The sequence below is a fragment of the Galeopterus variegatus genome, unplaced genomic scaffold (assembly GCF_000696425.1).
Source record: "Galeopterus variegatus unplaced genomic scaffold, G_variegatus-3.0.2 Scaffold6814, whole genome shotgun sequence".
Lineage (NCBI taxonomy): Eukaryota > Metazoa > Chordata > Mammalia > Dermoptera > Cynocephalidae > Galeopterus > Galeopterus variegatus.
This window is the reverse complement of record NW_007732925.1, coordinates 42,059-57,290: the sequence shown is the minus strand read 5'-3', so window position 1 is coordinate 57,290 and position 15,232 is coordinate 42,059. Positions and strand designations below refer to the sequence as shown.

General features: G+C 35.9%; 1 protein-coding gene across 1 annotated transcript in view; it reads left to right on the top strand.

Annotated features, from left to right (window-relative positions):
* LOC103606745 (focadhesin-like) overlaps window positions 1-15,232 on the top strand; it is a gene marked incomplete at its 3' end in the record, with an annotated part of 75,026 nt that overhangs the window by 23,267 nt on the left and 36,527 nt on the right. The window contains exon 7 of the mRNA XM_008591301.1: window positions 8,371-8,492. Within this exon, the coding sequence (XP_008589523.1) occupies window positions 8,371-8,492 (122 nt within the window). The remainder of the gene's footprint in view (window positions 1-8,370; window positions 8,493-15,232) is intronic.

Genomic DNA, 15,232 nt, shown 5'->3' with positions numbered 1-15,232 from the left:
CCTATACTCTGTTAAATAAGAGTGGTGAGAGTGACCATCCTTGTCTTGTTCCTGTTGTTAAGGGAAAGGCTTTCAGGTTTTCCCCACTCAGGATATTGGTAGTAGGCATGTTGTATACGACTTTTATTCTGTTGAATGTTCTCCCTCTGTATTTAATGTGCTGCTGAGAGTCTTTATCATGAAAGGATGTTGAAAGGCTTTCAGGTTTTCCCCACTCAGGATATTGGTGGTAGGCATGTTGTATACGACTTTTATTGTGTTGAATGTTCTCCCTCTGTATTTAATGTGCTGCTGAGAGTCTTTATCATGAAAGGATGTTGAATTTTGTCAAATGCTTTTTCTGCATCTGTTTTAGTTGGTTTCTGTTGCTTATAACAAAACACACGGAACTGGGTGATTTATAAAAAATGAAATTTATTGCTTACAGTTTCTGAGGCTGGGAAGTCCAGAGTCCATCTGGTGGATGTGACAGTGACCTGGGGTTCTCACATTGTGACATGATGGAAGCCTATAGAGCAGAGAGAGAGAGACAGATTCTCCTCTTTCTTCTTTTAAATCCCTCAGAACCATGCCCTGTACCACCATTTTTAATCCATTCACTATGGCATGGTCTTACAATCTAATCACCTCCCCAAGGCCCCATTTTTCAATTATCATGATAGGATTTCCCACCCTCTTAACAGTCACAGTGGGGGCTAAGTTTCTAATATATGAAACTTGGGGGGACACAATTCAGGGTTCAGTGAGTTTCGGGGGGAATGTAATTCAATCCACCAGTGTCTATTGAGATAATCATTTGGTTTTTGTCCTTGATTTTGTTGGTGTGGTGTATCATATTTATTGACTTGTGTGTGTTGAACCATCCTTGCATCCCTGGGATGAATCCCACTTGATCATGATATATAATGTTTTTGATATGCTGCTGTATTCTGTTTGCTAATATTTTGTAGAGGATTTTTGTTTCTGTTTTCTATAATAATATTGGCCTGTCACTTTTTTTGTTGTGTCTTTGTCTGATTTTGCTATCAGGGTTATGCTGGCTTCATGGAATGAGTTTAGGAGAATGGCTTGTATTTCAATTTTTGAAATATTTTGAAGAGAATTGGTATTAATTCCTCTTTAATGGTTTTGTGTGACTTAGCAATAAAACCATCTGGTCCTGGGCTTTTCTTTGTTGGGTGACTGCTGACTACTGCTTCCAACTCAATGCTCATTATTTGTCTGTTCAGGTTTTCTATTTCTCCTTGGAACAGTCTTGGTAGTTTGTATGTTTCCGGAAATTTATCCATTTCCTCCAGATTTTCAAATTTGTTGGTGTATAGTTGTTCATAATTGTGTCTAATGAGTCTTTGTATTTCTGGAGTATTGGTTGTAATGTCTCCTTTTCCATTTCTGATTTCTGTTAAATTAGCCTTCTCTCTTCTTTTTTTTAGTTATATTAACTATTGTTTTCCTATTTTTTAAACTGATCTTTTGTATTGTTTTTTTGGCTCTATTTAATTTAGTTTTGCTCTGATCTTAATTATTTCTTTCCATCTAGTAATTTTGGGATTGTGTTGTTCTTGTTTTTCTAATTTTTTGAAGTGTAGCAGTAGGTTGTTTATTTGAAATCTTTCTATTCTTTCTATGTCAGCATTAATTGCAATCAACTTTCCTCTTAGTACTACTTTTGCAGTATCCCAAAGGTTCTGGTATGATGTGTCTTTTTTTTTTTTTTTTCCTTTTTGTCTTTTTTACTGACCAGTAACGGGATCGCAACCCTCGGTGTCGCGCCCGCACCACGCTCAGCCAGTGAGCGGGAACCGGTCTCCACATGGGATCCGAACCCTCGGTGGGAGCGCTGCCGCGCTCCCAAGCGGCGCACTCTCCAGTGCACCACCAGGCCAGCCCTGGTATGATGTGTCTTTACATGGGATCCGAACCCTCGGTGGGAGCGCTGCCGCGCTCCCAAGCGGCGCACTCTCCAGTGCACCACCAGGCCAGCCCTGGTATGATGTGTCTTTACATGGGATCCGAACCCTCGGTGGGAGCGCTGCCGCGCTCCCAAGCGGCGCACTCTCCAGTGCACCACCAGGCCAGCCCTGGTATGATGTGTCTTTATTTTCATTCGTTTCAATAACTTTTTTTTATTTCCTATTTAATTTCTTTTGTGATCCATAGGTCATTTGGGAGCATGTTGTTTAATTTCTATGTATTTGTATTGTTTCTGAAGTTTTGCTTGTTATGGGTTTCTAGTTTTAATCTGTTTTTGTCTTTAAAGATACTTGAAATTATTTCAGTTTAAAAAAATTTGTTGAGACTATATTTGTAACTTAACCCATGGTCTATCCTGTAGAATGTTCCATGTGCTAATGAGAAGAATGTACATTCTGTAGTTGTAGGATGAAATGTTCTGTAGATGTCTGCCAAATCCAATTGGTCTACAGTGTAGTTTAAATCCTGTGTTTCTGTGTTGATTTATTGCCTAGATGGTATGTCCAATGCTGAGAGAGGGGTGTTGAGATCCCCAGCTATTATTGTTTTGAAGTTTATCTCTTTATGTTTATTAATGTTTGCTCTATATATCTGTGTGTTTTGATGTTGGGTGTGTGTATATTTAGGATCGTGATGTCTTCTTGCTGGCTAGGTTCCTTTATCATTTTATATAATGACCTTCATTGTCTCTTTGTATAGTTTTTGGTTCAAAGTCTATTTTTATCTGATATAAGAATAGCTACTCCTGCTCACTTTTTGTTTCCTTTTGTGTGGTATATCTTTTCCCATCCCTTCACTATTAGTCTGTGTGTCTTTATAGGTGAGATGAGTTTCTTGATGGAACCATATGTTGGGTCTAGTTTTTTAATCCATTCAGCCATTATATGTTTTTGAGCAGGGGATTCAATCCATTTCAATTATCATAGTTATTGAAAGGTATTATCTTACTCCTGGTATTTTATTGATTTTCTTATAGTAGTTTTAAATATCTTTTGTTCCTTTCTTTCCTTTTTATTGTTTGTCTTCTGTGTTTGTTGTTGTTTTGAGGTGGTAAGATATAGTTTCTTTCTCTTTCTCATTTGCATACCTGCTATACCAGAGGGTTTTGTTATTTCTCATTTATTCATTTTTTGGACTCCAGTTGCAGGACTCCCTTGAGGATTTCTTGTAGGGCTGGTTATGTGGTGTTAACTCCCATAGTTTTTGTTTGTCTGGGAAATACACTATTTCTCCTTCTTTTCTGAAGGATAGCTTTGTTGGGTGTAGTATTCTTGGCTATATTTGTTCTTTTTTAGTACTTGAATGAATCATCCAATACTCTTCTGGCATGTAAGGTTTCTGCCAAGAAATATGCTGTTAGTCTGATGGGGGACTCTTTTGTAAGGGACTTGACACTTGCTGTTTTTAGGATTCTCTCTTTGTCCTTGACTTTTGACAGTTTGACTACAATGTGTCTTGGAGAGGACATTTTTGGATTGAATCTCTTTGGGGATCTTTGAGTCTCTTGAATTTGGAAGTATGTATCTCTCCTAGTTCCTGGGAAGTCTTCTGCTATTACTTCATTGTATAGGTTTTCAATGCCTTTTCCTCTCTCCTCCCCTTCTGGAACACCTATGATTTGTATATTTGTGTTCTTAAGGTTTTCTGATAGCTGTTACAGATTTTCTTTTTTTTGATCTTGTCTGTGTTTTAAAATTTTTTAAAATTTAATTTTATTTTTTATTGTAACATAGTTGATTGTACATATCTGTGGGGTACAGAATTGAATATCAATACCTGTGTGCAATATGTGATGCTGAAATCATGATAACCAGTATATTCAACATTATACAATATAATCACTTTTTGTGTCACTTTACCAATTCTACCCCCCTCTTCCTTCCCCTTTCCCACCTTTGGTAACCTTAGTTCTGACCTCTCATTTTGATAGTTCTGTGTATTATTGTGATTGTTGTATCTCTCTCTCTCTCTCTCTCTCTCTCTCTCTCTCTTTAAAATTATTTATTTTTTAGCTCCGACTTTTGAGTGAGAACGTGTTGTACTTCTGTGCCAGACTTATTTCCCTTAACATGATTTTGACTAACTTCACCCATGTTGCTGCTAATAGCAGTATTTCATTCTTTTTTTATGGCAGAGTAGTATTCCACGGTGCATATATACCACGTTTTCCTTATCTAGTTGTCTGATGATGGACATTTAGGTTGGTTCCATGTCTTGGGTATATTCTTCATTTTTTTTTCTTTTTTCTTTTTGTCTACCTGTGTTATTTTGAAAAGACTGTTTTTGAGGTCAGTAATTCTTTCTTCTGCTTGCTCTAGCCAGCTGCTTAAGCACTTGTTTTAATTTTTTTGTCATTGAAAGAGTCCTTCAGGTGCAGGAGTTTAGCTACATTCTTTTTAAAGGTATCTATCTCTTTGTAAATTTTCTCATTCACATCCTTGATTGTTTTTCTCACTTGGTTTCATTGCCTGAATCTTCTTGTATCTTATTGAGTTTCCTTATGATTGTTGCTCTGAATCTCTTTTTGTTCATTTCAAAGATTTCCTGCTGTTTGGAGCCTGGTACTTGAGAAATACTTTATTCTTTTGGTGGTGAAATATTTTCTCTTTCTTTTCATATTTCTAATATTCCCATGTTGATGTCTGGTCATCTGGTAGAGTAGTTGTTTCTTCTATTTCTCTGAAGTAGCTTTTGAGGAGAAAGATTCCCTTCTGTAGATGTGTTTTATATTGACCATTGGGTATGGTGTTTTAGTTTTGGTTCTGGGTAGATCCAGTAGCATAATCTCCATGTGGTTACTTTGGCTGTATCCAACATTAGACTTCTCTGTGAGTACCTCTGAGGCCTAGGCATTGGGGCACTCAGTGGTTCCTTGCTGAAGTGAGTGACACTGTGTTGGGTTGTTGAGGATGTGGGCAGAATGTTAAGGTCTTAGGAGAAGTGCTTGTGTGTCCTTTTGCTTCTTGGGTGAGGTGGGTGACCCTGCGCACTTACTGCTGGTGTCCCCATGACTCTGATAGGTGCACTTTTGTATACTGATGCTCAGGTTGAATGAGTAAACCTGGGTGGGGTTTCTCTTTCCTCCTTACTACAGGCAGTGTCTCCTCCTGGGTCCTTGCTTCTCTTGGTTGAAAGATCAGTTGGTGGTGGCTGGGTATTTTCTTCCATACTTTATTTGGCTATCCTGAGTTTCTGCATCGGCAGAAACCATCCACTGGCAGTTCCATCCGTGTTCCATCTGTGTTCCTCCCCAGGTCAGGGCAGTCGTGTGGGTTGTACAAGTAGTTCCCGCCCCCAGGTGCATTACTGTGGGGGCAATGTAATTTCCCCTGTCGTTGGGCCACTGGGTAACAGGGCTGCCCTCACTCACCTCTTTCCGGTGGCTTTGCTCATGACTCTCCCTGTGTCAATGCAGTTGTGTGGTCTCTGTGAGTAGTTCCCACCCCTGGGTGCATGCTCAAAGAGAGTGTGGGTTGGGCTGCTGGGTTGAGTAGCTGCGCTTGCTCACCTCATACCATGAGGCTGCATGTGGCAGTCTTCCCAGGTCAGAACAGTCATGTTATCTCCACGAGTAGTTTCCACCAGTGGACATGCTGGGCTGCACTGGTTCACTTCTTTTTTCTTTCTTCTTGTTTGGTAAAACACAGGAACACCTGGATCTGGCTGAGGGGTGTTGGCAGTGGCAACAACCATGGTAGGGAGTGCGATGATCTACTTTGTTTGGGGTGGGTAACAGAATGAAATGGTGTATGGGAGCAGCAGTGGTAGGAACCACATGGAGGGAGCAGTGGTGGCTGTGGCAGGGAGTGGAAGAAACTGCTAGGGAGATGGGTGGCAGCTCTGGTGATGAACAGTGTTACTGATATCTGTGTTGGTATTGGCAGCAGGCTGGGACATGATCAAGAGGTGGATTACTGCTAGGAATTCCTCACAACCAAACAGATTATTTTCACCAAAAAGGAAAGTTCCTCCTGTGTTGATCTTGGTGTTGGAGACATGGCAGCTGAAGCTGTGTGCCTTTTTCTCCTCTCTATGCCATCTTCTTGGTTTTTCACGCTCTAGGGGTCCTCATCAGACTGTTGCTACCCTCCACACTCTCCCACTGATTCTCTCTTTAGCACTTAACTGTTTCACATTCTGTTCTCTTTCTGTTGGCAGAACATGCCCCAGGCACCTCTAGTCTTCCATCTTGCTTTCTTCCTCCAGAAAATGAATTTGAAAACTATTCTATTATAATCACATTAAAAAAAAAATCAAGTACCGAGAATAATTTTAGCAAGAAGTGTGTGTAATGTGTACACTAAAAGCATCAAAATATTATCGAAATTAAAAGAAGTCCTAATAAATGAAATGATAAACCATGTTTATGGACTAGTTGACTGAATATTGTAAAAATGTCATTTCTTCTGAAATTAATATATAGATTCCTCCCAATCCCAGTCAATATCCCAGTAGGTTTTTGGAAATTGCCAATCTGATTCCAAAGTTTGTGTGGAATTGCAAAAGAATAGCCAGGGAAATCTTGAGGAACGAAAACGACCAAATAGGAGGATATACATAACAAGATATCAAGACCAATTATAAAGCTACAATAATTGACAGTGTGGTATTAGCATAAAGATAGACAAACAGACAAATGAAAGTATATAGAGTGTTCAGAAACACACACATATACAAGGTCACCAGATTTATGACAAAAGTGACACTGCAGTGCTGTAGAGAAAAGAAATGGTCTTTTAAACAAATGACCTATAATTAGAAGCTCTAAGTAGAAAAAGAACGGCAAATGAATTATATTAAAAATAAGAACACGTGTTACTCAAAATATGCCATTAATGCATTGCAAATAGGAATGTCACAGTGCGTAAGAAGATATGTGCAATATATCTGTCTGATAAAGGACTCATATTCAGAATATGTAAAGAACTTTTGCAAATCAATAAGAAAGATGCTAAGTAGAAAAACAGGAAAAATAATTGGACACTTGAAAAAGAGGGTATTGAAGTGTCCAATGAACATATCAGAAAATAATTAATTTCATTAGTATCAGAGAAATGCAAATTAAAACTACAATAAGATACCACTACATACCTACCAGAATGGCTAAAATGAAAAAAAGATGGAATATGCAAAGTATTGGTAAATATGTGGAGCAGTCAGAACTGCTACTGAGAATGTAAATTAGTACAACCACTTTGGGAAACTGTTTGGTACTGAATAAATTTATACTCTTACCCAGTTATTTCATTCTTAGGGATAAACCCAAATGCTGCCACCAAAAGACATATACTGTAATGTTCATAGCAGCATTATTTGACTAGCCCTAAATGTGAAAGCTATCTAAATCCCTGTTGACAGTAAAATGGATAAATTGTGGTATATTCATATGATGAAATATTATACGGCGATGAGCATGAATATACTATAACTGCCAGTAATGACATGAATGATTCTTGCAAAAATTATGTGGGTGAAAGAAGCCAGATATAAAAGTGTTTACACAGTCTGATTCCATTTATATAAAGTACCAAAGTAGGCAGAATGATTGCTAGAAGTTATGTTATCGTTGGATGGGGATGGGTGTGACTTGAAGGAGGCATGAGGAAGGACTTCTGAGGTGTGTTGATAATGTTTTCTTTCTTGATCTTGGTGCTGGTTACACATGGTTGCTTAGTGTGTGAAAATTCATTGAGCTGTGTGCTTATGATATGTGCACTTTTCTCTGTTTACCATACTTCAATCAGAGATGTTGAAAAATGTTATGATCTCTATATTGGCTTAAAGTTACCAGGATAGTTTCCAAGACTACCCTAACTCATCCTCCAGCACTTAACTGTTTGCCTTTGCTTTTGATTGACACTGGAGACTGGCTGGAGCTGAAAGTTCAGTTGAGAACTTAGTTGATTAGAAAAGAAAGGGCAGGAAGGAGAAGAGGGAAAGTGAATATATGTGAATGTAGGTATGAGGGAAAGCTCGTCTGCTTGTGGGTACAAACTAAAGGGACCCATGCTATCAAGAGATTATGAAGATTAATATGTGCAAGTATATCTCTTTAATTGCAATTTATGTTTTTAAAAAAAGCTTAATAGAATCTTTAGGACTAACAGTTCACAAAATTTAAAATAAGTCAGGAATTGTAAATTTATTCATTTATTTATCAGTACTTATTTACAAGTTATTTATAAGTAAGTAAGTATAAGTGGTATTTTAAATGTTAACTTTATATCTTTTCCTTCCTTAGACACTCATAGTCAAAAATCATAATTTACTTAGCAAATTATCTTTTTATTATAAATCTCTCTATCCAGATTTATTATGGATTACTGAGAATCTAATTACTGATAATCTAATTACAGTGTTGCCATAAGAAATGTTTTTATAATTTTTTCTTTAAAGGTGGTATGTTATTTTGCTATGATGTTTCAACCTATCAGAGTAAAGATGGCAAACCATTGAATCGACTGATGGCCAGTAGAGGGCGAAGTTTCAAGCAGATGTCACTTGCTCTTGTACATGAGGTAGGTGCCTTCTTGTACTCCCCAGCTGCCTCTGGGTAAATGTTTTAGGGTATCCCTCCTTCACTCTATATTTATGAAGCTGGATATTTGTTTAGAAATATTTTTTCTTTATCATAATTAATGTAGTTGCTTTTAAAGGCTAACAAAATAGCTGACCCAAGCAAGTACTAAAACGTTTGATGTATTTCTCAAAGAAACTGGCATGCTTTTCCTAATGCCCAGCCTAATCGTTAGGAAGATGCATCTTTGAATTTGGTTTATTTTATTAATGTTTAACTTCCTTTGTTCAGAATAAATATCAACTTATGTAAAGAAATAATATTGCTTATTTCTTCTAATCCTTTGCAAGTATGTAGCACACTAGTGTTTATAATTTGGGAGCGTTTGGAATTAACAGTAAGTAGAAGTGATTTATTTATTTATTTATTTATTTATTTATTTATTTATTTATTTATTTATTTCAGGAAAGCCCTTGGTTTTGGTCTTTGCTTTAATTTACTTTTCAATTACCCTTTTAAAATAAGTTATATGATGCCATTAAATGATTTGCATGAAATCTGATCATTGCAGATTACAGCAAAACCATAGGGAAGAGAGAATCTGGAAGATACTTGGGAAATTAGTGTTTTTGTTGTTGTCTATTAAAATTTTGTGACACTCAGGTGTGTATAAATTAAAATGTATGAATAAATAAAAAGATAAAATATCACAGCAAGAGATTTATATAGTTCAGACACAATAGGTTATATACTATTTATAACTGAAAATATATAAATTATAAAAATAATGGATTTGATATAAAAATAATTAGCATTTCTAAAATATGTCTGTATAAAATCTTATTTTGATGTGTAATTTATAAATCCTGGTACCTCTAATATGGTTTAATCATATTCTGTGTCACACCAATTACCACCAGTATAACAGTACAAAGGGTTATTAAAGACACATCTTCATCCTGTGCCACCCATTTTCCTTTACTACATTTAGTTAGAGTTGAAATTGTGTAAATATTTTGTTCAGAATCTTTTTTGTCTAATACAGTGTCTCTGTTCAACTAAAGAGGGAAGAAGGATCAGGGAAGAGTAGTGTTTTTCTGGGAAGAAGAGAGGTTTAATTTCATGAAAGAGGGAAAGACATACGTGATTTCTACATTTGTTTTTCCCTGTCATGTCATTAATTGGCATGGAGAAGGGAGATATTTGGTACCTTTTTGTGTTTTTAAGCTGTGCACTTAGGTATTTGAAGGACAACTAAATTATAAGGTCTCAATGGAAAGCTGATTGTTAAAGTCACCATTAAAATGGAATCAAGAAAAAGTGTTAACATGGAAGAAGACATCGGATAAATTCAGCCAATGGTATCAGAAGTTATGAGGTGTGCTCTAGATATGAACAGATAAAGATATATGAAATATCTTTGTGTTAAGATATTTTTTGCTTGTGTTGTAGAGAGCCTAGAAAATTTCAAATAGATGAGAAAATAATGTCATTATTTTAGGAGTCAAGTAGAGGGCATATTGGGCAGAATTCTGCAAATCTACGGTAGGATTTTAGTTTGTATTCCATCTTCTGCTTACTATGGTTTATTTGTTTTTTTTTAAAAAGGAGGGAGCAGAGAAGGAATGAGCCATATAGTTTCTCAAACTAAATGACAAGAAATCGTTTTTTTTAAAAAAGGAGGGAGCAGAGAAGGAATGAGCCATATAGTTTCTCAAACTAAATGACAAGAAATCATATGAGCTTTAAGAGCTGATTAATAGGTATAACAATTGCAGTAATAACTGCTAATTAATAGCCTAGGCACTTTAAAAATTGCTATACAATATTTATTCATTTAATCTCTGCATTAACTCCATGAGATAGGTATGGTTAGTGTACTCAAGGTCACTGAGCTAGTAAGTGGAGGAGCTTAGAAATTGAGCCAAGTCAGTGAGGTTTCATAGGTTCTTGAACTATCCTATTGTCTCCCAAGTTAATCAGAGAACATCTTAAAAATACCTTTGGATCTTTCCAAGATTGCTCTAATATCTCTCAACTCTTCTCTGTGCTTCTACTCTTCCTTTTTTTGCAGTCTGTTTGTTATTTTTCCAGATGAAGTTTCTTCAAACTCTGCTTTGGTTCCCACCAGTCCTGTATTCTGAGTCTTTATTTTAAAGAGTTTCTTGAGAACTTCAATTGGTTTGTTAATTCACCAGCTGATGAACCTTTGGGCTGTTTCCAGTTTTGGGTGAATATTCTAAAGTTGTTGTAAACATACTCATACAGGTCTATGTGTGAACATCTATTTTTATTATTTTGTGTAAATAAACACCTACGAGTGGGATTGCTAGGTCATGTGGTAAGTTCATATATAACTTTATAAGAAATGACCAAACTGTTTTCCTAGGGGCTGTCTCATTTTGAATGTCCTCCTGCAGTGTCTGAGAAACCAGTTGTTCTGCCTCCTTGCCAGTGCTTGATATTGTCAGTTTTTAAAAATTTAGCCATTCTTGTAGGTGGGTAGTGATTTCCCTTTGTGGTTTTAATATGTATTTCCTTAATGACTAATGATGTTGAGCATCTTTTCACGTGTTTATTTGCCATTTATGCCACTTCCATGAAGTATCTGCTCTAATCTTTTGCTTATTTTTTTCCTGTGGTTTTTGTTTTCAAAAGATAGTACTTTATATACCACAAAGAATTTTTTTTTCCTTTTTTCTATGCTTTCCTTTTATTCTTTTTTTAAGAAAAATTGAGTTATAATTCATATATAAAATTAACCCATTTAAAGTGTGCAGTTCTGTGGTTTTCAGTATATTCATAGAGTTGTGTAACCATCACCACAATCAATTGGAGAACATTTTCATCTTGCCAAAAAGAGACTTTGAACCCTTAGCAGTCACTCCCTATCTACCTCTCTCTTTAGCCTCCAGCAACCACTACTCTCCTTTCTGTCTCTATGGATTTGCCTATTCTGGATATTTTGTGTAAATGGAATCATACAGTATATTTTTTCTGTGTCTGGCTTCTTTCACTTAATGTAATGTTTTCAAAGTTTATCCATGTTGTAGCATGTTTCAGTACTTTATTCCTTTTAATGACAAAATAATCTCTCACTCTATGGATAAAACCACATTTAGTTTATCTATTAATCAGTTAATGGATCTCCTGTGTTTTCTTGTAGCAGTTTTACACCTTAAGGTTGACATTTTAACTTATGATCCGTTTGAGTTAATTTTTGTATAAGGTATGTTATATTTGTTGAAAATACCATCCATTCTTCACTGAATTACCTATACACATTTGTCAAAAATCATTTGTCCATATATATGTGGGTCTGTTTCTTTACTCAGTTCTCTTCCATTGATCTATATGTCTATACTTTCACCAAAACAACATAGCTTAATTACTGTCACTTTATAATAAATTTTGAAGTAAAATAGTATGTATCTTCCAACTTTGCTTCTTTTTTTCAAAAAATTTTTGGCTATTCTAGGCACTTTGCTTTGCTCTATAAATTTTAAATCAGCTTTGAGACACCACAAGAAAAGTCTCCTGTGATTTTGATTGTAAATGCATTAAATTTATAGGTCAACTTAGGAGAGAATTTACATCTTAGTAATATTGAGTTTCTAGTCCCATGAACAAGGTATCTTTCCATTTATTTAGGCTGATGTTTTGTTGTTTTCATATTACAAATCTTGGACATATTTTTCTAAATTCATAAGTATTACATATCTCTAAGTATTTTGATGCTATTGCAATTTGGTCTTTTTTTTTTTTTTTTTGGTATTAATTTCCAGCTGTTCATTTCTAGTATATAAACATACAATTGATTTGTTTCTATGACCTTTCTAAACACACTTACATGTTCTTGTAGTCTTTTGTAGATTCTTTTTTTCATTACATTGTTGTCTGAGTAAAGATGGTTTTAATTTTTTTCTTTCTGATCTTTATGCCTTTCATTTCTTTTTATTATCTGATTGTACTGTCTAGGGCCTCCATTACACCTGTTGCATGGGGCTGGTGTGAGTGGACATTCTTTTCTTATTCACTCATGGGGGAAAGCATTCAGTGTTTCACCACTTATTGTGATGTTAGTGTAGGGATTTTGTAGATGTCTTCATCAAGTTGGAGAACTTTCCTTCTAATCCTAAACTGCTGAGAGTTTTTATCACAAATAAATGTTGAATTTTGTCAAATCTTTTTCTACATCTGTTGAGGTGATTCCATGCTTTTTAATTTGTTGATATGATGAATTATTTTGTTTAATTTTCTAGTGTAAACCAACCCTGCATTTCTGGGATAAACTCCACTTGATCATATTATACTATCCTATTTATATATTGTTGCATTCGATTTGCTAATATTTTGTTAAGGATTTCTGCTGATGAATTATTTTGTTTAATTTTCTAGTGTAAACCAACCCTGCATTTCTGGGATAAACTCCACTTGATCATAATATACTATCCTATTTATATATTGTTGCATTCGATTTGCTAATATTTTGTTAAGGATTTCTGCATCTATGCTGATGAGAGGTGTTCTATAGTTTTCTTGTAATACCTTTGTCTGGTATTTCAGGGCAATGCTACCCTAATAAAATGAGTTGTATAGTGTTTTCTTGTTTTCCATTTCCTGGAAGAGTTTGTATGGAATTGTTGTTAGTTTTTCCTTAAATGCTTGGTAGAATTTTCTAGTGAAACCATCTGGACCTGGAGCTTTCTTTTTAGGAATATTTGTAACTATGAATTCCATTTATTAAATATATATAAGACCATTCTTTCTTAGTAACTACTTATCTCTCTGTCTCTCTGTCTGGACCTACTAATCTGGAAGGGGGATTTGGGTTGCACAGCATATGTGACAGTTAGTGTCTGTTTTACTAAAGAATAAACTCCAGGAAATCAAGGAGTTTGTCTTGCTCACATGTAGCTCTAGTGCTTGGTATTCCTGACACATAGTAGGTACTTAATAAATGTTTGTTGAGTTAATGATTTTAATCATTTTGAAACTTGGATGTCTCATATGTGCATTTATTGGGATAGTCTTTTTCCAGAAGTGTTATTGTGAAATTGGTGGTAAATCTAATAATTGATGGGGTCTTACTAAGAAATGTGAACTTGCTGTCATTTGAATAAGCTTTATGATATACTGTTTTGTTATTTTTCATTTATATGGTTTAGCCACCCCTTCCCCCACCCCCCCTGCTCAAAGAGTACAATTCATATAGGATATTCTGTAGCCTTCTTAATAGTTAACAACTACAGGAGAGAGAGTGAATGAATGGCTGAAAGAACTTTATTTTGAATGTTGAAGCGTTCTGTTCTTCTTATTTTTTAATAGACTTTATTTTTTAGAGCAGTTTTAGCTTTACAACAAAATTGAGTGGAAAGTATGGAGTGTTCCCATCTACCCTCACCTACTCTACCCCCCATCCCCCATTCCCCATTGGAGTATACATGTGTTACAGTAGATGAACGTACATTGATACATTATTGTCACCAAAAGTCTGTAGTTTGCACTAGGGTTCATTCTTGGTGTTAAACATTCTATGGGTTTGAACAAATGCATAATGGCATGTATACACCATTATATTCTTATACGGAGTAGTCTTACTGTCCTAAAAATCCTCTGTGATCCCCTGTTCATCTCTCTCACCTACCCTCCCCTCTAAGTCCAGGCGACTATTGATCTTTTTATTATACTGTTTTGCCTTTTCCAGAAGGTCAAATAGTTGGAATCGCATACAGTATGTAGCCTTTTCAGATTGGTTAATTTCAGTTAGTAGTATACATTTAAGTTTCTTTTATGTCTTTTCAAGGCTTAATAGCTCATTTCTTTTTAGTGCCGAATAATATTCCATTGTCTGGAAGTATCACAGTTTATTTATTCATTTACCAACTGAAGGACATCTTGGTTACTTCCAAGTTTTAGCAAATATGAGTAAAGCTACTTTAAACATTCATGTGCAAGATTTTGTTTGACAGTTTTCAATTCCTTTGGATAAATACCAAGGAGCACAATTGTTGGATTCTATGGTAAGAGTGTGTTTGGTTTTATAGAAAATGGCCAAACTGTCTTCCAAAGTGGCTGTACCATTTTGCATTCCCACCAACAATGAATGAGAGCTCCTCTGGCTCCACATCATTATCAGCACTTGGTGTTGTGTTCTGGATTTTGGCCATTCTAATAGGTGTGTAGCAATATCTCGTTTTAATGTGGATATCCTTGACGACATATGATGTGGAACACCTTTTCATGTGCTTTTTTTTCATCTGCATGTATTCTTTGGTGAGGTTTCTGTTTAAGTCTTTGGTCCATTTTTTTTATTGGTTTTATTGTATTCTTCTTTTTTTTTTTTTTTCCTTTTTGTCTTTTTTCGTGTCCGGCAACGGATCGCAACCCTCAGTGTTGCGCCCGTACCGGACCGGGACTGGCAATGGGATCACAACCCTCGGTGTTGCGCCCTCACCTCGCTCAGCCAGTGAGCGGGAACCGGTCTGTATGTGGGATCCGAACCCTTGGCGGGAGCGCCGCCGCGCTCCCAAGTGGCGCACTGTAGCAGTGTGCCACCGGGCCAGCCCTGTATTCTTCTTTTTGAGTTTAAAGTATTCTTTGTATATTTTGGATAACAGTCCTTTAACAGGTATGTCTTTTACAAATATTTTCTGCCAGTCTGTGGCTTGTCTTCTTACTCTGTTGACAGTGTCTTGGAGAGCAGAAGCTTTTAATTTTAATCAAATCCAGCAATTCTTT